Raw genomic sequence first — 22,179 nt, forward strand, 5'->3', positions numbered from 1 at the left:
CACATCATTATTTTTTTTTTTAAATTCATATGCCTCGTAATATTTAATCAAAATAACTCCCCCTCCCTCTTGCAGTGACATCTTTTCTCTGATGACGTGTTTACTGGCGCGAGGGCGGGACAACCTGCCACTCACATGAGATCCACCAATAGCAAACCACAACCATCCAATCAATTCCTTATGAACAAAACCATACATTTGTTCTTTTTTTTGTTGGACAGAAAATGGAATTAATTATTATGTTGACCACTCTCAACTCACAAGTATCAGTGTAATTTACACAAAGCTAAGATACTATCATGCCTGACCTCCACCAATATATGGCAGTGCACTATTCTTTGTAACTTTTCAGATTTTGATTAAAGATTACCACGACAAACAATTTTTTTCTGTGTATTTACTTGCATGGATTAATTGTTCACCACAAGACTAGTAATATGCGCTAACAAAGTAAATAGGGTCAATTTTGATTTCATGGTACTGGAAGAACAGCAAAGCTAACATTAGCTAAAGAAATACTGAATGCTCTTAAAGGTGCAGTATGCGATTTCTGAGAAATATTTGGCCTGTCTAATTAGCCACAATTGCGGTTTCTGTAATTGATCACTTGTCTACTTATATGATGGATTTCCAGACTTTGGCCAAAGTGTTTCAAAAAAAAAATTGTTTACTCAATGGGACACACTTAAAGGTGCAATATGTAATATTTTTGCAGTAAAATATCCAAAAACCACTAGGCCAGTGTTATATATTTTGTTCACTAGAGTACTTACAATATCCCAAATGTTTCCAACTATTTGTAAATCGTGAGAAAATTGCAATTTTAACCAAGGCTCCGGGACGTGTGAGGAGTCGCCTGTCAATTGCGTCATACCCACGTTACCCCTCGGTCTGCCTCGGTTTCCATTTTTATTTTGTAGAAACCATGGAAACACAAAAGATGCTTTAATATATTACACATTTTAATAGACAAGGGAACAGCTGTTTTGATATATTTATAGACAGAAAACTTTGTTATATAGCTCAACACGTCTAATCTTATTGTTTAAATCTAATTTTATTGATTTTTTTTTTTTTTGCAAGTACCATGCTTTACCATGCCTCAGAGAAAAACACTTTTTTTTCAAGTAGCTAACATAGCATAATCAGATGCAGCTTTATTTTTAGTAACAGTAAAACAGAATTTTCTCCATCGTACAATATGTCTTAAAATGAATTGCATGCCATTTATCAACATAAGCCATCCAATATTTAATATGATATTCTAAAATCGATCTAACGTTAGCTTACTGCAGTGTGCAACGACTGTCTCACAGCAGCCGCTGAGCGAACGGTATATCATTTTCAACACAATCAAATGTATCTAATATAATAAACAGAGCTGCGTTACCTCATACTCATGACCGGAAAAGTTCTGCTCTGCTTCATACTACAGTAACGTTAATAATCACATCCATGAACATGATTTCTTCCCGAGTCCTATCCCTATTCTTTTGCACCCTCCGTTGAGGTGAACACCACATGTCCCAAGATTCCACTCTCAAACTTGGCGTCATCAAGCTACGCCTTTGTTTTGAATAGGATTCTACCGACCTCTAGCGGACAAAATTCTTACATACTGCACCTTTAATCACTGTCTGCTTTTGATGCTTCATTTCCAAACATTTTACAAACTACATATAATCTCTGCAGTCTCTGCACCAATAAAATGTGCACTTTACAAACAAATAATATTAAATTAGTTAAACTTACACTGGAAAGTTTTCCTAAACATGATGTAAAAATGGGGGAAAATAAGTTCCTGAACATGATGAATTACTGGATACGCTTATCCTCAAAGACCACTCTGAAGTGATATTAGAGATGTGTAAAGCGCTTTGCCATTTTTCAGACATGGGAATGTCTTATGCACTTATTTACCGTAAGTATGCATATTTGGACAGGCTCACTGCTGATATCTAAAATTGACCCCAAAAAACACACCCCTTCATTGCTCCGCCCCCAACATGCATGAACATGCAATCGAAGAGTGGATGACGTCTCTTTATCAAAGCTGAAGTGGAGCAAAATAATGCTTTTTGAAAAATAAAGAGAAGATGAAGAACGAATGACAAGAATAAACAAAAAAAAAGAACATACAGTACACAAGAGTATATATAAGCAAGAGTTGGTTGTTAGTTGCCAGCAGCACACACTCAAAACCAATTTTACTCATGTATGGAGCAGAAACAATGCAACCTCTGCGTCCGTTTTCAGGCCTTCCTGCTTAGGTTTCTCCAGTGCTGAAAAGCTTTTCTAATATTAATGCGGGTCCTAAAGCTCTCGCCTGATCATAACCCTTCTTTTTCTAATGATATTCCTCTGAGCTTTTCTTTTTTTTTAATGTCTCTCAGCCATCTCTCTTTCTACAGTCTTTTGTTCAAATCTCCCTCTCGCTCACTCTCTCTCCTCCTGGACACGCCCCCTACTGCTGATTGTCTTGGGTGTTGTGGCGCTTGGTCAATCCACTTTCAACAACGCTTCCCAGAATTCGCTTACTTAACCTTTAACTTTGTAAATATGACAATTATTGTCTTTTATATTATGTTATGTACACTAATACAGTAAATTAACAAAGCTATAGATTGTAAAATTACAGGTGCAGGTCATATAATTAGAATATCGTGAAAAAGTTTTTTTTTTTTTTTTTTTTTTTTTTTAATTTGTTGATTAGAGCGTACAGCTAATGAAAGTCCAAAAACCAATATCTCAAAATATTAGAATATTTACATTTGAGTTTCATTAAATGACCATCCCTACAGTATAAATTCCGGGTATCTCTTGTTCTTTGAAACCACACTAATGGGGAAGACTGCTGACTTGGCAATGGTCCAGGAGACAATCATTGACACCCTCCACAAAGAGAGTAAGACACAGATGGTCATTACTGAATGTGGTGGCTGTTTACAGAGTGATGTATCAAAGCATATCAAATGCAAAGTTGACTAGAAGGAAGAAATTGGGTAGGCAAAGGTGCACAAGCAACAGGGATGACCACAAGCTTGAGAATACTGTCAAGTAAAGCCGATTCAGACACTTGGGAGAGCTTCACAATGAGTAGAATGAAGCCGGAGTCAGCGCATCAAGAGTCACCACACTCAGACATCTTCAGGAAAAGGACTACCAAGCCACTTCTGAAACAGAAACAACGTCAGAAGCATCTTACCTGGGCTAAGGAGAATTAATAAGGAGGATTGTGTTTTATTAAGTGCAAAGTAAATGCAGCCATCTTCCAGGAGATTTTGGAGCACTTTATGCTTCCATCTGCTGACAAGCTTTATGGAGATGCTGATTTCCTTTTCCAGCAGGACTTTAGAACCTGCCCACAGTGCAAAAACCACTTCCAAGTGGTTTGCTGACCATGATATTACTGTGCTTTATTGGCCAGCCAACATGCCCGACCTGAATCTATGGGATATTTTCAAGAGAAAGATGAGAAACAGTCGATCCAACAATATACAGATGATCTGAAGGCTCAATAGTGCCTCAGCAGTGCCACAGGCTGATCACTTCCATGCCACACTTCACTGATGCTGTAATTTGTGCTAGGAGCAAGTAATTTGCTGTAATATGTGCTGCCGACCAAGTATTGAGTGTACAAATGAACATACTTTAAAGAACTTGAACTTTTCTGTTTTGAAAATCCATTTTTTGATTGATCTTAGGAAATATTCTAATATTTTGAGATACTGGATTTTGGACTTTCATGAGCTGTACGCTCTAATCATCAAAATTAAAAAAAAAAACAACTTTTGAAATGTTTTACTTTACATGTAGGGAATCTAGAATATATGAAAGTTTCATTTTTAAAAATAATTTACAATAAAAAAATGAACTTTTTCACGATATTCTAATTATATGACCAGCACCTGTAAATGCTTCTTTTTTTAATCACTCAGCTACTAGCTTAGCAAACCTTTTTTGTTAGATATTGGGTATTTGTTTTTTAGCATTTTTTTTTTTTTTAGCATTTTGGGTAGTTATTTGGTTAATAATTTGAAAATGGCCAAATCTTGGCTGATTTGTCAGTCTGGTCGATCTATCACTAGCAATAATATCTAATGAGACACCATTAAAGGGGCCTGTATGCCAATGTAAAGTGGTAAATGTGTTAAAAGTACCTTATATTAGAAAAGAACTGGATCACTGCAATGTAGTTCTGAGCCCAGCAGATGGCAGAAAATGTTTGTTTTTGCAGACACGCTACTGCTCCACTCTACGGTTATGCAACAAGGGTTTACTAGGTTGGTTAACTATAGCATTACTGCTTTATTGTTGATGTGGAAATCCAATACACTGAGTTAAGCATTAAATCCATGAAATCTGAGATACGCATTGGAGTTACAGAGTTGCCCAGCAGAAATCAGCTATGCAAACAGTCCTTAATGAAATGCTAAATCCAACATCATAATAAAATCAAAAGGATTTAGACAGCATATGTGCGCTTGAGTCCTGAAATAACCCTTCTCTTTCTACTTTAATCCATACTTTGTGCTGTCATGGTGAAGAAAACGGAGGCAAATGCCAGCTGTGTGACCACTGCCAGTGACAGAAACTAGGTCACAGTGTGGGTGAGTGGCTCCAATAAAACATTCACGTATAATTTACATTTATGCACAGAGAGAGAAGAGAGAGAGAGAGAGAGAGAGAGAGAGCCCAGGCCACTAATTCCAAGTCTTTATTGGGTTAGATGTCATATGAGGTTAATGAAGACATACATCACTGTGCAGAAAGAGCCACATATATATATTTATACACACACACAGTCGAAACATCCCATGAATCTGCAGCGAGGCCTTGAATTCTACAGTCACACTAATTCACGAAACCTGGCTGATCTGCTGTATCGCATAAGGGGAATGGTAAACACATACAGTAAATACATTTTGGTTAATTTAGACATCAACAATTTACTAAAATTTTTTCGCACACAGACAACAACATTGTCAAAACGATCCCCGTTCACCCATTTCTACGAAAAACACTAAAAACGCTGTATTATTAATGCCAGGCCAGTAGTTGGCGATGTCACTTTTCAGGGCCCTAAAACGCCATTGTTGTGTAAATGAACGGCCAAAATGCATGAAAAGTTTTCATTTTTTAGTTGAAAATGGTGTCGTGTAAACAGACCCTTAAAGATGAAGTCTATGCCACTAGCGGAACCAAATGGAATAAAAAAATAATAATTGAAAGATAATTAAAAAATAACTCGATTTTCTGAGGAAAATGTGATTGTAAAATTCACCGCCTCTACTGTTGTCATATTGAGCAGATTTTGACTGAACCTTTTCCTCTTTCTCAGAGTCACGTCTTTGGCAACACAAAAGCCTATGACGAATGAGTTTAGCCTACTTGACACATAACCAAGTAAACATTTTTCCTATCCAATTCTGTCTTCAAAATTAAACACACACACATTTTCGTATAAGTACAAACACATTATGTCATGTTGGGACCAAATGGAATCTGCATTATAATATACTGTGGGGTCCAAAAGTTTGAGACCATACAATCTGGGAATGTAGGTATAAATGTAAAACAAAGAAAAGATATTGAATAAAATAAAGAAATAATTATGATTCTGCATTACTTTTAGGTCAGTCACTAATAAAAATGTAGATAATGTTCACCCAAAAAATGAAAGTTCTGTAATCATAGATAGTTTGAGAAATGTATATGGTTTTTTTTGTCCACACAATGGAAGTCAATGGGCACCAGAACAGTTTGGTAACCAACATTCTTCAAAATATCTTCACTTGAGTTTTACAGAAGAAAGTCATAAAGGTTTGGAATGACATAAATGATGACAGAATGTTCATTTTTAACATCATCTTCTTAACATTCACAAGTGATGCTGGACAAAATGATCAGCAGGTTTTGTTCATGTCAGCTTGAATGCTGCTGCAGCAAACCAAATATTAAGACATTTTTAAATTTATGTTAAGTTTCCAGCTTAACCAATCACAACTGTTATGCTGATAATATAATTTGTAAAATAAAATAAAACAAAACAATGTATTCTTTTGATTAAAAATGTTTCAGGCTTTTGGGCCACACTGTATTTCTATATACACTTTCCTTTTGCTACTGCAGATTAAAAGTTAATATATCTGGAGTGGCGCTGTACTGTAAGCACCTGGCTATATATTAACAAAAATATCTGCTGAATAATATTTTATAACAGGACATGTATTAAAGGATATATTTGCTTCATTCTGTAGTTTGTATAGTCACACTTTATATTACAGTGTTCATTATATAGAGTATTTAAGTCAAGTCAAGTTTATTTATACAGTGCTTTTCACAATGGACATTGTTTCCATAAGGTCCTCATTTAGCAGTTAATTTAAAAGGAATTGTGTTTGTCTGTAAACCCCTGATTATTATTGATTAATAATTCTGAATTATATGTACTCCCTGTGGAATATTTGTAAAACTTGTAATTATAAATTTCCATTATTATTACTATAGTTTATTATAAGTAACATAATAACAGTAGGCTACATGTTACACTGACACTGTAATTTAAAGTGTTAATTTTAGTTTGAATAATGTGGTAACTGTAACATAATGCAAATGCTGATGGGTGAATCTCACAAAGTAATGTATTTCACTCCAAAATCAAAGGCAAGAAATAATAATTTATATAATACAGCATAATACAGTACTGTATAAAATTAATGAAATGTAGTACAAAAATACTAAGCTTACACTACTTTAAGTTTGGGGTCTGTAAGAATTTTTTAATAAAAAAATTAATACTTTGATTCAGCAAGGATGCATTAAATTGATCAAAAGTGACAGTAAATATGATAGATAGATAGATAGATAGATAGATAGATAGATAGATAGATAGATAGATAGATAGATAGATAGATAGATAGATAGATAGATAGATAGATAGATAGATAGATAGATAGATAGATAGATAGATAGATAGATAGATAATATAATTTAAATCATATATTTTGTAATTGTAATAATAATAACATTAGGAATTTTCTAGGGGAAATGCGCTTAACTGTCATGAAAATATAATTTTGATTTAGCCTGTTCATGAGATTCACTCTGCTGATCTGACAGGTGTGTTTCAATTAGGTTGTATATAACAGTTAATAAATCAGTGTTATACAGTTAACAATGTAGACATGAAAACAGACAATGCAGAGAACAGGGAAGAATGAGCAAACGAGTAATCAGCAGGTGGAAGAATGGGGGAAAGAGAGGCTAAGAATACACAGGGATGTAAGATGATATCCCATCAGCCCTAGCAAAGCTGTGCTGCCAGGGCTGCATCCAGCAGAGAGGAAACAGCACAGGGATCCAGTTAGATCAGGCAGCAAATTTGATTTGTTGTAAGAGCAGAAAGAGGAAGATGATGAGAGCTTAGGCCTAATGCAGAGAGAAAGAGAGAGAGAGAGAGAGAGAGAGAGAGAGAGACACAAAAGCACAAATGAGACAGGAACATCAGGAGGAAATCAATGAAAAGTAAAGGCAGTGTGTCTATCCATAAAGACATATAAAGACATTCAAGTCTATTAGTATCTCAAGAAGGACTGAACCAGCAATAAGCAACGAGAGGATGTCTGTTACAGTGATTTTACCGTGGTAAAGGGGTGAGCTTGAGATACAAACACACAAAAAAACGTTTTTTTTCTTCTGGAATACGATCGTTGCACTTTTTTGATGTGCAGTCGATTTGAATTTTAACTTCTATTTTATAATCACAGATGTTTAATTGTATGGTAGGATAAAAATAGCTTTGCAGTAATTACTGATCATAGTTGTGCATCAAAACATTGGTAATGTAATAATAGTGTCAGTGGTCAGGGTTTTGTGGGTAAGGAGAGAATGAATGCTACTGGTGAGTCACATATCACTGATGTCACACAGGATATGACATCAACAGGAGACTACGGCCACCCTGGCAGACTGAACAGGCTGCAATGCAGCACTAACCACCACAGGCTATGTCAGTTTTTAAAGTGGCATCAATCCCACAGCTTTAATGCTTTTGTAAAACGATTTTAAAGATAACTATATTAGTGTCTACTACACTAACGCACAAAATCGTTCTGTTTATTCTAAGCGCTCACTGCATTTTGTCGTCTGATGCTTTAAATGCTTTTTAAAGCAGGAAGGAATCTGATTGGCAGGCAATGTTTTTATTGTTCACCAGCTGGAAAAAAGCGCTCTGAAAGTGATTCCAACCATATTGTTTCTCTGTGACGTTATTGTTATAGTGGTGGTGTGAACTGTATTTTATTTATTTTTTTGTTAAAAGGATAGTTCATCCAAAATTTTAAATTATCCTATGATAATTTTCCCTCCCTCTCAAGCCATCCTAAGTGTATATGACTATCTTGCCCAGCCCTATTTGTTTGAACCGTGGGAGGCGTCTACACTACAACTACATCCTAGATCATACATCGCATCAGGGGTTACTCTTTTGGCGCAAGTCGACTTGCGTAATGTGTATGGCCATCTGCCGGAAGTTTATAAACTAAAATATAAACTTATCATGCTGCTTGTGTGGATACAGTCATTTTTGACTGCAAATGATGAGGTATTCATTAAATGATTTCATTAAATGTACTAAATTTCTGACATTTTGGCAGTTAGAAAAACATGCTCGATTTTAATATTATTTTAAGGTAGAATTAAATTAACTACAGCATTTGTTTGCGCACCCCCTTTTGTCACCTCACGTACCCCCAGGGGTATGCGTACCCCAGTTTGGGAACCACTGGTCTAGAGGAAAGGCCACCCTGGGTAATGGGGGCATCAAGAAAGCATACTTTCTTGGCATCCCGCATCACCACAAGGTTTATCCATAGGTGGCCCTCCTGGACCACAAGTGTGGACATCGCCCGACCCAGCGCCTGCACCATAACTTTTGTAGCCTGAAGGGCACAGTCGGTTGCCGAACGCAGTTCCTGCATTACCTCTGGGTCAGGATAACCCTTGTGCAGATCTTTCAATGCTTTGGTCTGATAGACTTGCAGGATGGCCATTGCATGCAGGGTGGAGGCGGCCTGGCCAGCAGCATTGAGTAGTAAAGATGGAGGAGCCAGCGAAGTGTGTTCTGGCAGGAAAAGGTGCCTGGGTTGGATGATTGGTTCCTGGGGTCGAACCGAGATGCACAGCTGCGCTCCGACCCCAGAAACCAATCATCCATCTGTGAGCGTTCGGGACAGAGTGGGGGAGTCCACTCAATCCCAATGTTCGTGCCTGCCTGGGCAAGCATGGCTGCCATCTCACCGTCAAGCCTCAGACTGATCTATCACACCGAAAGGTGGAAGTCCAGTCAAGTCCTCTGCCTCGGAAGACATAAACCCTCCCTGCGATTGACAGCTCATCTTCCTCACGAGCCTGGAATGAGAATTTAAGCTCGACTGTGGACAAGCCACCTCGGGGGAAAGCAACAGTTTTGTAAGAAAATGCAAATGTTTTGCAAGTGAACACAAATCTTTTACGAGCAAACGCAATGTTTTTTTTTTTTTGCAACGTTTTTTTTCAAGAATTAGGCTAGCATACTTTTTGCTGCTGAATTATTTACTCACCTAGTTTATTTATTTATTGGTTAGCTTATGATTATATATTTTTATTCATTTGTTGATTCATAGTTTTTCTCTATAATGAAGTAGTGTGTTTAGTGCATTCTGGATTGTTTAACAAATCAAAGAGGGACCATTAGTTCCACAAATACAGAGAACAGTTTTGTGAGAGAACGCAATAGTTTTGCAAGCAAACACTATTTTTCTCGGGGAAACGCAATCGTTTTGCAAGTGAACAAATGTTTTGCGAGAGAACACAAATGTTTTGCGAGCAAACTCAGTTTTTCTTTGGGGAACACAATAGTTTTGCGAGTGAGTACAATTTTTCTCGGGGGAACGCAGTCGTTTTGTGAGTGATTGCAATGTTTCTCAGGGGAAAGCAATGCTTTTGCAAGCAAATACAAAAACATTGAAATATAATTTCCTTCCATCTCATATTTTCTCTGTCACCATGTTCCCTGACAGGCTCTGTACACTTACAGCAGCTTTAAGTGATAAAGATATTATTCACTCACCCCATTCCACTCCACACTGCCCTCTTCTCCGCCGTCATTGCTGCAGTCGTACTTCACACTGGAGATTGATGCAGTGCTCCTCCGCCTGTCTCCATCTCTCTGAGGGTCCACTGACGCTCCCTGACACACACACGCATATGTTACAAAGGCTTCATGTTTCCCAACATGCATCACTAAAATTATTATAGATGTTGCACCTGTCTGCGGGACCTCGTGGCACACTCCTCTAGGGTCTCGGCCGCCTCTAGTTTACCCTGTTTACGGTACAGAGCGCCCAAGTTCCTCAGCGTGGTGTTTACCGTTGGGCTGTGCATTAAAACACACATGTACACAAGTTTCACTTTCATATGTATCATCAAATTTAATAATCATCCACAGAAAAAACATTGGTAAAAATAATTTGAATTAAGTGCATAAAGTGTTGCTGTATTATTTAATTATTACAGGTTTGCATAGTGTTTGCACAGTCCTTGTATTCTTAATCGAAATAACTTCTTGCAGTGACATCTCTTCTCTTCTTTGATGATGTGCTTACACTGGTGCAAGGGCGGGACAACCTGTCACTCACATGAGATCCACCAATAGCAAACCACAACCATCCAATCAATTTCCCATGGACAAAATCAAGCCAGACCCTACATCTGTTCTTGTTCCAGAAGCCATTTCACTCAAATATGTGTCACAATACGGAAGATATGACTATTGCAGCTTCCATTTCATGCTGACTTTAACTCATTTTCAGCTTTCCCTTTAAGCAGTTTCAGCTGAATTAATGACAGAAAACTGTTCTAGCTTTGGGGCAGGTAACTGTGGGTAAGTGTGGCTGGTTTTTCTCACCTGTTCACCTTGCAGGCTTTGTACCAGCCCCCGTATTCTCCATAATGATTCCCATCTGTTAGCTTTCCCTGTAAGAAAGATGAGGAGGAAAACACACACACACACACACACACACACACACACACACACACACACACACACACACACACACACACACAGAGAGAGAGAGAGAGAGACGGTGAAGTTTTAAAATCTTCTCAGCTGTCAATCATCCAGACAGGTTTGCAAAGGTTTGGGAAACATACACATTCAGTGGGTATAGTTACAACCTCAAAACATTTACAGTACTTTCAAAAGAAAAGGTTGTGGAAAGGCACAGGGAATGAATCTGAAAAGATCTTCATGTGTATGTATAATGAGTGTGTTGCAGGTCTGTGTTTAATTTGTCTCCCCTTTTCCCACCCTCTACTCTCTCACTTTTTCACAGCTTTACACGCCCATTTCTTGAGACTTTTTCAACTCAGGTGTATACAAAAGGGCTAAAATAGGAGTGGTTTCATGACACTTTAATATGTCTGACAAAATCCTAATACATCTTACCAGCCAAAGAACACCGTACAGTGGCAGCGCCCCTTTTAGATGCAAAGAACCCCCATATATGATCATTCTCATGTGAGGGACCACCATCCTAAAAATAATAATTTTTAAAAAGATCCAGTGTATACTGTTCAAAATAACAATTATCAATACGTGTAAAGTATTATTTGTAAAATATGTATTTCTAAGTTGTTTTTTCCCTACTTACTATAGTACTGTACTTTGGATTCTACAACCCGAATTCCGTAAATGTTGGGACGTTTTTTTAAATTTGAATAAAATTAAAACTAAAAGACTTTCAAATCACATAAGCCAATATTTTATTCACAATAGAACATAGATAACATAACAAATGTTTAAACTGAGAAATTTTAAAATTTTATGCACAAACTGAGCTCATTTCAAATTTGATGCCTGCTACAGGTCTCAAAAAAGTTGGGATGGGGGCATGTTGTAGCATCTCTTCTTCTTTTCAAAACAGTTTAAAGACATCCGGGAATCGACGTTATGAGTTTCTGGAGTTTTGGTGTTGAAACTTGGTCCCATTCTTGCCTGATACAGGTTTCCAGGTGCTGAAGTGTTTGTGGTCGTCTTTGACATATTTTTCTCTATAGGTGAAAGATCTGGACTGCAGGCAGGCCAATTCAGCACCCGGACTCTTCTACGATGAAGCCATGCTGTTGTAATAGCTGCAGTATGTGGTTTTGCATTGTCCTTCCCTGAAATGGACGTCGTCTGGAGGGGAGCATGTCTGTGATTTCCAACAAGAATGTCAAATTTGGACTCGTCTGACCATAAAACACTTTTCCACTTTGAAACAGTCCGATTTAAATGTGCCTTGGCCCACAGGACACGACGGTGCTTCTGGACCATGTTCACATATGGCTTCCTTTTTGCATGGTAGAGCTTTAGTTGGCATCTGCAGATGGCACGGCGGATTGTGTTTACTGACAGTGGTTTCTGGAAGTATTCCTGGGCCTATTTAGTAATGTCATTGACACAATCATGCCGATGAGTGATGCAGTGTCGTCTGAGGGCCCGAAGACCACGGGCATCCAATAAAGGTCTTCGGCCTTATCCCTTACGCACAGAGATTTCTCCAGTTTCTCTGAATCTTTTGATGATGTTATGCACTGTAGATGATGGGATTTGCAAAGTCAATTTGACATTGAGGAACATTGTTTTTAAAAATATTCCACAATCTTTTTACACTCTTTCACAGCTCTGCCCGTCTTTACTTCTGAGAGACTCTGCCTCTCTAAGACATCCCTTTTATAGCTAATCATGTTACAGATGTGATATCAATTAACTTAATTAGTTGCTAGATGTTCTCCCAGCTGAATCTTTTCAAAATTTCTTGCGTTTTCAGCCATTTGTTGCCCCGTGCCAACTTTTTTGAGACCTGTAGCAGGCATCAAATTTGAAATGAGCTCATTTAGTGGATAAAAGTGTAAAATGTTTAAACATTTGTTATCTATGTTCTATTGTGAATAAAATATTAGCTCATGTGATTTGAAAGTCTTTTAGTTTTCATTTTATTCAAATTAAAAACATTTCCCAACATTTATGGAATTCGGGTTGTACATTGATTTTCATATAATTATTTATTTTCTATCTTAACTTTTGTAATTCATTTTTATCTATTTATTTATTATTTTTTTATTTTTAATCTATTGTTTATTTTATTCATTTACTCATAAAATGTGTATTTTAATCTATTTTTTATTTATAATAATCTATTTATTTATGTTAATCTTATTATTTATATATTTTTACTTCTTTTTTTTCTCTCTATACGTTTCCATGGACCCCCTAGCACTTCCTTGTGGACCCCAGTTTGAAAAACCCCAGCCTTGTCAGTGCCTGATCTAAATCTCATTGAGAATCTGTGGAATGATTTTTTTTTTTTTTTTATTTGGATATAGTGTTACTGTGTGTAAAGTTAGTGTAAAACTAGAATTGTGTGTTTTCGGTTCAGGCTGCAAGCAACAGAAGGTGAATATTTTGAAAGTGTGTGGTTACTTTCAATACCCACTATATCAGCTGCCCACATGAGCATCACACACACACTTGTATATGTGGTTTACGAGGACTCTCCATAGGCGTAATGGTTTTTATACTGTATAAACTGTATATTCTATCCCCCTACACTACCCTACCTCTAAACCTACCCATTACAGAAAATATTGTGCATTTTTACATTTTTAATAAAACATTGTTTAATATGTTTTTAAAGTTATTTTAAATATGAGGACTCATGAGATGTCCTCATAATTCAAGTTTACGTCGTAATACCAGTGTAATACCCATGTCATTATACAAATTTGTGTCCTCATAAATCACAAAAAAGCACGCACGCACACAGACACACACACAAGGCACAAACCTACTTTCCTCTCTTCTCTTTCCTCAGCGTGCATCCAGATGGGTTTATTTTCAGCTGTAGACACAGAGAAACAGTGTTCTGCTACTGTAGTCAGCCATTACAAAACATGCCATGGCAAAATCAGAAACAGTTTCTGCCAAATAATATAGTTACTACTTTTATTGTTACACTGCTGTAAATTTATGATCATAGATTTTGCAAAACATGCCAGGGTATTGCTGTGCAGTTTCGAGTTGCTCTATGATATTCTAATCTCTAGATATGACTCGTTCAATCCTCTCTAAATTTTAGATTTAGGTTACATAGTTTCATAGTTAAGTCTAATATTTGTTCAGATCATTACCCATATGGGATATAACAATAATTGTAGTAACCACAATACACCAATTTCTTAAAGTTTTGTCATGTACTAAAAATGTCAAGTTCAAAAAATAAATTTAGCATGAACCCAGCTAACAAAATCATGCTCTAAGAACATTTTTCCTAACGTTCCCATTAAGGTATAAAAATGTTATTACTGAAGATTCTCTGAATGTTCTCAACATAAATGTTTTAAAAACCTTTTTTCTTTGTTAAGGGAACATTCCATTTTATCATTCTTCAAACATTATGGGAACATTACTTTTAAATGTTCTCTGAACGTTCTGAAACAAGCAGTAACATTTAATAAATGTTAAGCGAACATCCAACTAAATGTTTCAGAGAAAAAAAAAATGCTCCATGGATGATATAAATAATGTTTTGTGCTAATGATTTGAGAACATTATTAAAGTCCAGAACTTTGAATGAATGTTTTACTAACTTTACTGGAAGTATGCTTGTTCATAACTTTGAGAGACAGAACATTAGATAAAGTTTTGAGAAGGTTCCATGTTAGCTGGGAACATGTGAAACAGAAGATATAGAGAAATCAAGAAAATAATCATAAAGTTGATTTATTGGAATTAAGTGCAAAATCAACATAAAAATGATTAACAGGATCAAACAGAAGACAAATTGGCCTGTTCTGAAGGGATAATCAAACTTTTACATTACACAAAAAAAAAGACAATAAATGGATGGGATTTTGAAAAGAAAAAAAAAATGATAGAATGAATGACTGTTTACACAGAACTTAAACTCAAAGCCTTAAAACTTCCAAGAAGCAAACAAGAGGGAAATCACAGATACAAACCATCTGTTGAGGTGTTCGTACACTAAAGTTCTTCGCACTTCTGCTTTCACATTTATTTTTGAGACATTCACATTGAAGTATTTTGCTTGGCACAGGCAAGCAGTTCACTAATATAGCGTTTATATTTGAAAGACAATTCATCTTCACAGAAAAATATATATACATATATGGCAAGACAAATATTCATAACATTTACTCCCCAAATCCCAATGTCTCCTGTAAGAAGTGTGAATTAATCCTATATTTTTATGCTAAACATGTTTTATTGGTTGTGCTTGCTGCTGGATTTCTGTGAAATCCACGGCTCACAGTGAATGGTAGTAAACCAGAGGTCAGGTGTGCAGAAGGGTCACGATATGCTGAGGTCATCATTTTCTATCATTCAGCAATGACAACAGTTCAGTTTTATAATGTTGCCAAACTTTTGTAAGAAAGCATGCAGTCTGTCAGCTAATGAATAATGAAGTGCCATGATCAAGCAATGATCGTACCATCTACAGATCCGAACTCTTTCTCGTGGGCGCGCGTCAGGATCTCTTTGTAGAGAATCTCAGCTTCCTTGTACTTGCCCTGTTTCAGATAGCATGAAGCCTGCAAAAGAAATAAGAAACTATTTTACAACTATGGCATACACAAATGTAAAATGTGTGATGCTTGAAGATGCGAGCAGCAAATCTTCATATTAGAATGATTTCTGAAGGATCATGTGACACTGAAGAATGGAGTAATGATGCTGAAAATTCAGCTCTGATCACAGGAATAAATTACATTTTAACACTGTATATTCATATAGAAACAGTTATTTTAAATTGTAAATATATTTCTCAATATTAATGTTTTACATTTTCTCTCTTTTTTAGTGTTTTACACTGCAAATAGATCTCTAAACAATGAATGTGGCAGTTTTACTTTGCAAACATGTGGTGTTTGGATTCAAGATGAGTGCTGATTATATTCACCAGGTTGTTTTTGGTCTTGGCAACATTTAGGTCATCAGGTCCGAGTCTTTTCTCGTAGATATCTAGAGCCCTGCAGTAATAATACTCCACCTCCTCATACTTCCCCTGATTCTGACAGAGCAGGGCTAAATTATTCAGCTGCTTGGCTACGTCCGGGTGGTCCCGTCCCAACACCTGAGCAATGAAAGAGAGTGAATAATTAAAGCCCCGATATACTTCAAATGAAGTTGACTTCATTTTGAACAAAATCAGGACAAAACGTGGTTCGTTTGGAGTTTGATTTAGGAGTTCGAAACAGCTTTCCAAAAAAGTTCGGCCTGGCTGGTAAACACCTTTGAACTACCATTGGTCCATGGCGATGATGTAATAGTTGGGTGTGGCTCTGAGGCCTCGCCTTCTTTGACATGGAAATCTTCTCCGGTTCATTTCGTCAAAGTCAAAAGTCCACGAGTATAAATATGTTGGAGTTGAAACTGAAGTTGTGCTTCTTATTGAAATAGACACTGACATTGTTTTTTCATACTGTAAAGCTGCTGCTTTAAAGCAATCTATTGTATAAAGTGGTATATAAATAAACGTAGCGTGACTTGACTCGAGTGCCGAATTGCAGAGCTGGTTCAGACATATCCACATCACTACGATCAAATGCTTTCTTAACTGCTGTTTTCGCACTGCTCTCATTTTTGTTGTTTACTCGCCGTGAGTATATCGGGTCCTTTACAATATGACTAACAAGTCAGAGAAGACATATTTATTTAAATATCATATTAATCAAATGACAAAAGAGGCTTTTGTACCCCACCAAACAGGCCAAGCATTTGGAATAGTACCTTCTCTCTGATCTCCAAGGCTCTCTTGCACAGCGGTTCTGCTTCCTTGTATTTTCCTCTCTTTCCATACAGGACCGCCAGGTTGTTGAGAGTGGCCGCCACCTGGATTAGTCAGAAAATATAGACACTGATTACCCAGCTTACCAAAAATATGCCCTGAGAAAGTTTTGCTAACATTCCCATGAAATTATGAAATATATTTCTGAATGTTCTCTGAATGCTCAAAATGCTTAAAGGTGCTAAAGAGGATGTTTTGTGTTATGCATTTTTGCAATATTACTTGAAACTGTCTTTACTAACTGATAAAAGACAATTTATTAGGTGCACTGAAAGGAATAATATTAATATACATCATCTGTGCACGAGGTAGGGGCTTAAAAACATCAGCCAATCGTTTACGCGATCATCGTGTAAATGATTGGCCCTCTGGCTTGTCAATGACTGCCGTGACGTTCCTTGTGAGAGACGTGCACGGATTGGCCCTCTGGCTTGTCAATCACTGCCATGACGTTAGACGAGCGCGGCTGCGTGCTCCAGTAACTTTCCACACTCCACAGGCGCTGCATGCAATGTTTTTGTCAGGAGACAGGAGAAACAACTGCAGATTGAGTTACCTGCGGTGAGTCCGACATAATGAATCCACAAACACGACACAGCGAATGCCGGTGGTAAACACCCGTGTTCCAATACTCGTGCACGAGTTTTGGGAGGCGTTCCCTTGAAATGAGCTGTGAAGGAGGGGGGTTGTTCTTACGCATGCGCTCATTTCAAAAACTCACTAACAGTCTTTGGTTTCTCAGTCGACGAAAAGATCCTATTTAGCACCTTTAAATGTTTTTTTCTTGGTATGCAAACATTTAGGGAACATTGTATTTTTATAATTTTGCAGAAATTATGGGAACGTTACTTTTGAATGTTCTCTGAACATTCTGAAACAACTAGTTTAAAAACATTTATAAACATTTAAAAAACGTTTTGAAAATGTTCTGAAAAAATGTTCCATGAACAAGGTATAAATAATGTTTATGTGCTTTTTGAGAACAAGTAATGTGTACAAGTAATGTGAGTTACGTAATCAGATTACTTCTTTCCATTTTCTGATTACTTTTTTCTAGTAACTACTAGTAAAGTAATGCATTACTTTCAAATTTACAAAAAAATATCTGGGTTACATTTTCAAATAAGTAACGCAAGTTACTTTGTCTTCCTATTTATTGACTGACACCTCTCCTTTCAACATGTTGAGAGAAATCGTAAGTGAAGAGGTATTGTGTGTAAACATGATGCTTATTGTAGTTCTAGACTAAATATGATCATGCATTTACTCATCTCACTGGCACAAAAACAGATTCAATATTCCTCAAAATGAGTAAAAACAGTGAAATGCAAACTCAGAATATTACGCAAACCTGCAATAATTAAATGTTAAATAATACAAATAAACTTTATTAATCACACTTTATTAACCAACTTCTTTACTGCTAACCTTTGATGAACCAATTAAACCATACTAATAAGCAAAACATCACATTTGTGTTTCATTTTATTTTATTGCTAAAGAAAGGGTGTTGAACTTTCTTCTCCTGTGTCCTATTATTCTGCAATCCAGAATGGCAGCACAGCTGAAAGGTTTGTTTGAGCTGCACCCTCTACGCTACAGGCATGAATTTGCATTTCCTTCAGCCTGAGTGGGAAAGGGCCTTTACCTTTTCCAAAAATAGAACTTTTGTTTTTTTTGATAATAAAAAACAAACAAGCAAGTGATGTAACCATAAGGCATTACTTTCCATAAAAGTAAGTAATGCAATTTTTTGGAGTAACCAAATATTGTAAAGCATTACTTTTAAAAGTAACTTTCCTCAACACTGGTAAAAAATGTTTTATGTTACTTACAGCTGGGTGGTCATTGCCCAGGGTCTTTTCTCTGATTGACAGGGCATCATTAAGGAGATGGGCAGCTTCCTTGTATTTATTCTGGTCCCTGAATGAAAAGAAATACAACAAAGTCTTATTTCGAAAGGCTTATTTTAGTGGGTCTAGTGGGCAGTCTTCTTGTGATTAAATATTATTCCACATTAAATAACAGAAAATTAGTTTTCCATGACAAGATGCCATGGAAAAAAAATTGCAAAATGAATTGTCAGTTTTTGACAGAGGAGGCTAAAAACAATGAAGAAATAAAAAATCTGAACTAATTTGAAATGTATAGATTCTATAGAATGATTAAGTACGTGCAAACACATAAATAGGACTTTCACATGTTACTGTGGTGAGTTGATAAAGCTGGTTAACCAGCATGACTTTTCTGATAAAGTTATTTGACCAAGGAAGTCTTGCTGGTTAAAGAAAGAAAGTTCTGTCCTCATTTACTCTCAATCATGTGGTTCTAAACCCAACAAATGACTTTATTTCTTCTATGGAACACCAAAGCACAAACTAAAATGTATAAATAATGGGGACTGGAACTTCAGTATGAATATGCAAATATGTGCAGTGCGCTTTCCTCAATAAATAAACACACAACAAAAAATGAGAGCAGTGAGAAAAGAGCAGTTAAAGGATTAGTTCACTTTCAAAGGAAAATTACTCCAAACTTTACTCACCCTAAAGCCATGAACTCAATCAGAGAAATATTAATAAATATCCTGACGCATCCGATACTTGTTAAATATGGATATATATATTTTTTTACACAAACACATCGCTTCGCTTCAGAAGTTCTTTATTAACCCCCCGGAGCCGTGTGGAGTACGTTCATGATGGATGGATGTGGATGGAAGCACTTTCTTCAGTTCATACTCGTGACCCCTGTTCACTGCCATTATAAATATTTATTAATATTTCTCCAATTGTGTTCATAAAAAAGAAGAAAGTCATATTCATCTAGGATGGCTTGAGGGTGAGTAAAGCTTGGGGTAATTTTCATCTGAAAGTGAACTAATCTTTTAAGAAATTATCTAATCATAGTGATGTAGATATGTTTACACCAGCTCTGCAATTTGACACTTCAGTCACATCTTGTCACATTTATTTATTTACCACTTTACACAATAGATTGCTTTAAACCAACAGCTTTACAGTATTAAACATGAAAAAAGCAGTGTTAGCGTCTCTCTCAATGAGAAGCACAACTTCAGTTTTTACTATAAAGCAGCTCTCCAGTGTGTTCATGTTTTTACTTGCAGACATCTGACCTCGACAGACTAAACAGAAGAAATAAACCGAAGAAGATTTCCATGCCAAACTCCAAATGAACTTTGTTTTGGCCTGATTTTGTTTGAAATGACATCACACCAGTTAGTTCTTTGATTTTGCTTGAAGTACATTGGGGCTTTAAAGGTGTCATAATAGTAGTACATATGACTTGTGCACTAAATTACAAGCCTTCTGTATTAACTTAAGTCGCTATTTGTTCAATGAAAATATCAACATCTGCTCTAGCTTAAAATATAGCTGTCTTGGCCATTTTAATGAGGCTTTAAAGGGATAGTTCACCCAAAAATGAAAATTTGATGTTTATCTGCTTACCCCCAGGGCATCCAAGATGTAGGTGTCTTTGTTTCTTCAGTAGAACACAAATGATGATTTTTAACTGCAACCGCTACCGTCTGTCAGTGGTATAATACAAGTCAGCGGGAACTTGGACTATAAGAGTAAATAAAATACACCACTATGTCCAACGGCATTCATCACTCGATTCGTTTGGTCTGATCGCGCTCTGACAACGGCAGTGATGTCTCGCTCTCATTGAAGTATATGTGCGAGACATCACTGCCGCTGTCAGAGCGCGATCAGACCAAACGAATCGAGTGATGAATGCCGTTGGACATAGTGGTGTATTAGAGGTAAAAAATGATATAAATACTGTTTGGTTTCTCGCACAAACCGATCGTTTCGTGTCTTAGGACATCAATGTGTCGTCACGAGCCGCAGGGTTTAATTTGGATTTGTCTGTCGTGTTTTATTTACTCTTATAGTCCAAGTTCCCGCTGACTTGCATTATACCACTGACGGTAGCGGTTGCAGTTAAAAATCATCATTTGTGTTCTACTGAAGAAACAAAGACACCTACATCTTGGATGCTCTGGGGGTAAGCAGATAAACATCAAATTTTCATTTTTGGGTGAACTATCCCTTTAATGCAAGAAAGTGCCCATTCATGGTCATTTTTCAAATGTCTCCTTTTGTGTTTCATGTAACTAAGAACATACAGGTTCAGAATGACATGAGGGTGAGTAAATAATGACAGAAATCTGTTTCAACATGGGACTACGCATGAGCAAACACACACCTGTAGACCAGAGCCAGGATGTTGAGCATGGTGGCTACATCGGGATGGTCGTGTCCAGAGGTTTTTTCCAGGTCCTCCAGAGCCTGTTTGCAGAGAGGCACAGCCACCTCGTACCGGCCTTGAGCTGCGTACTGGATCACCAGGTTATGGAGGGTCCTGAGGCGGGCTGGGATCTCATACCCACCCTGCTGCGCGGCAGCAACCGCGGAACTGTTGTGCTGGTGTGAGACTGAAGGGGACGACAGAGAGAAACAATTACTATATTTCTATACAAAATTGCAATTCTAACTTTCTATAGAAAGATGTGCAAAATTGGGATATCGCATAAAAGATTTGCGAATAAAGCACTGTTTCCATCCATTGAGTCGACAAGAACAAAATCATCACTTCCTGGAAAATTAGCACAAAATATCGGTAATGAAAATGGTTGCTGCAATTGTGGAAGCCACCCTGGCTATTTTTCTTAAGGCAGGAACACACCAAACCGACGCCGACGAACTTGTGGCGACGAAAGCAGACTGCAGGGTTGGCTCACGTCGGCAGAGTCTGGGTCCAAAGTTGCCCTGACACACCAAACCGACGCTCGACAGTTGACGGCTAAGTAGCATGTCAGTTCTGCGCCTGCGTAAAATGAAATGCCTTTCCATACTAGCAGGTGGCAGTAGCTGAACAGCCAATCAGAATGATCAGAAGGCCCGACGAGCTCCAACTCCAATTCAACTTGTCGAATCGGCCGAAAAAAGCAGACGAGGACCAACTTCAGCCGACGGTGCGGAACAAACTGAGAAAACTTAGTCGGCCAACGAACAAAAACTGCCCGACGGCCGACCGTCGGCTTGGTGTGTTCCTATGGAGTCAAATTAATGCCTTATATTTTTGCACAAAAATAAAGTTTTGCAAAACAAAAAAAAGAATTAAGCAATAAACAATGTTTTGCAAACAAAAATAAAGAATTGCAAAGGAAAAATAAAGTATTGAGTGGAAAAAAATAAGTTTTTTTTGCAAAATAAAATAAAGTAGTGCAAAAATAAAAATATAATCAATTACAAAAATC

General features: G+C 37.0%; 1 protein-coding gene across 3 annotated transcripts in view; it reads right to left on the minus strand.

The window, feature by feature from the left end:
- Nucleotides 1-22,179, minus strand: part of klc4 (kinesin light chain 4) — a 45,930-nt gene that overhangs the window by 4,375 nt on the left and 19,376 nt on the right. Inside the window, exons 5-14 of one of the 3 annotated variants that reach the window (XM_048170195.1) lie at nt 21,126-21,354; nt 18,728-18,815; nt 16,835-16,936; nt 16,005-16,178; nt 15,537-15,636; nt 13,876-13,925; nt 10,949-11,016; nt 10,309-10,417; nt 10,112-10,231; nt 6,909-7,431 (exon numbers count right to left, since the gene is read on the minus strand). In XM_048170195.1, coding sequence (XP_048026152.1) covers nt 7,426-7,431; nt 10,112-10,231; nt 10,309-10,417; nt 10,949-11,016; nt 13,876-13,925; nt 15,537-15,636; nt 16,005-16,178; nt 16,835-16,936; nt 18,728-18,815; nt 21,126-21,354 — 1,046 coding nt within the window. In that variant the 3' untranslated portion in view covers nt 6,909-7,425. Of the gene's footprint in view, nt 1-6,908; nt 7,432-10,111; nt 10,232-10,308; nt 10,418-10,948; nt 11,017-13,875; nt 13,926-14,790; nt 15,421-15,536; nt 15,637-16,004; nt 16,179-16,834; nt 16,937-18,727; nt 18,816-21,125; nt 21,355-22,179 lie in introns of those variants that run through there. The other 2 variants (XM_048170188.1, XM_048170202.1) reach the window with 2 other exon arrangements.

Source organism: Megalobrama amblycephala, linkage group LG2, assembly GCF_018812025.1.
Source record: "Megalobrama amblycephala isolate DHTTF-2021 linkage group LG2, ASM1881202v1, whole genome shotgun sequence".
NCBI lineage: Eukaryota > Metazoa > Chordata > Actinopteri > Cypriniformes > Xenocyprididae > Megalobrama > Megalobrama amblycephala.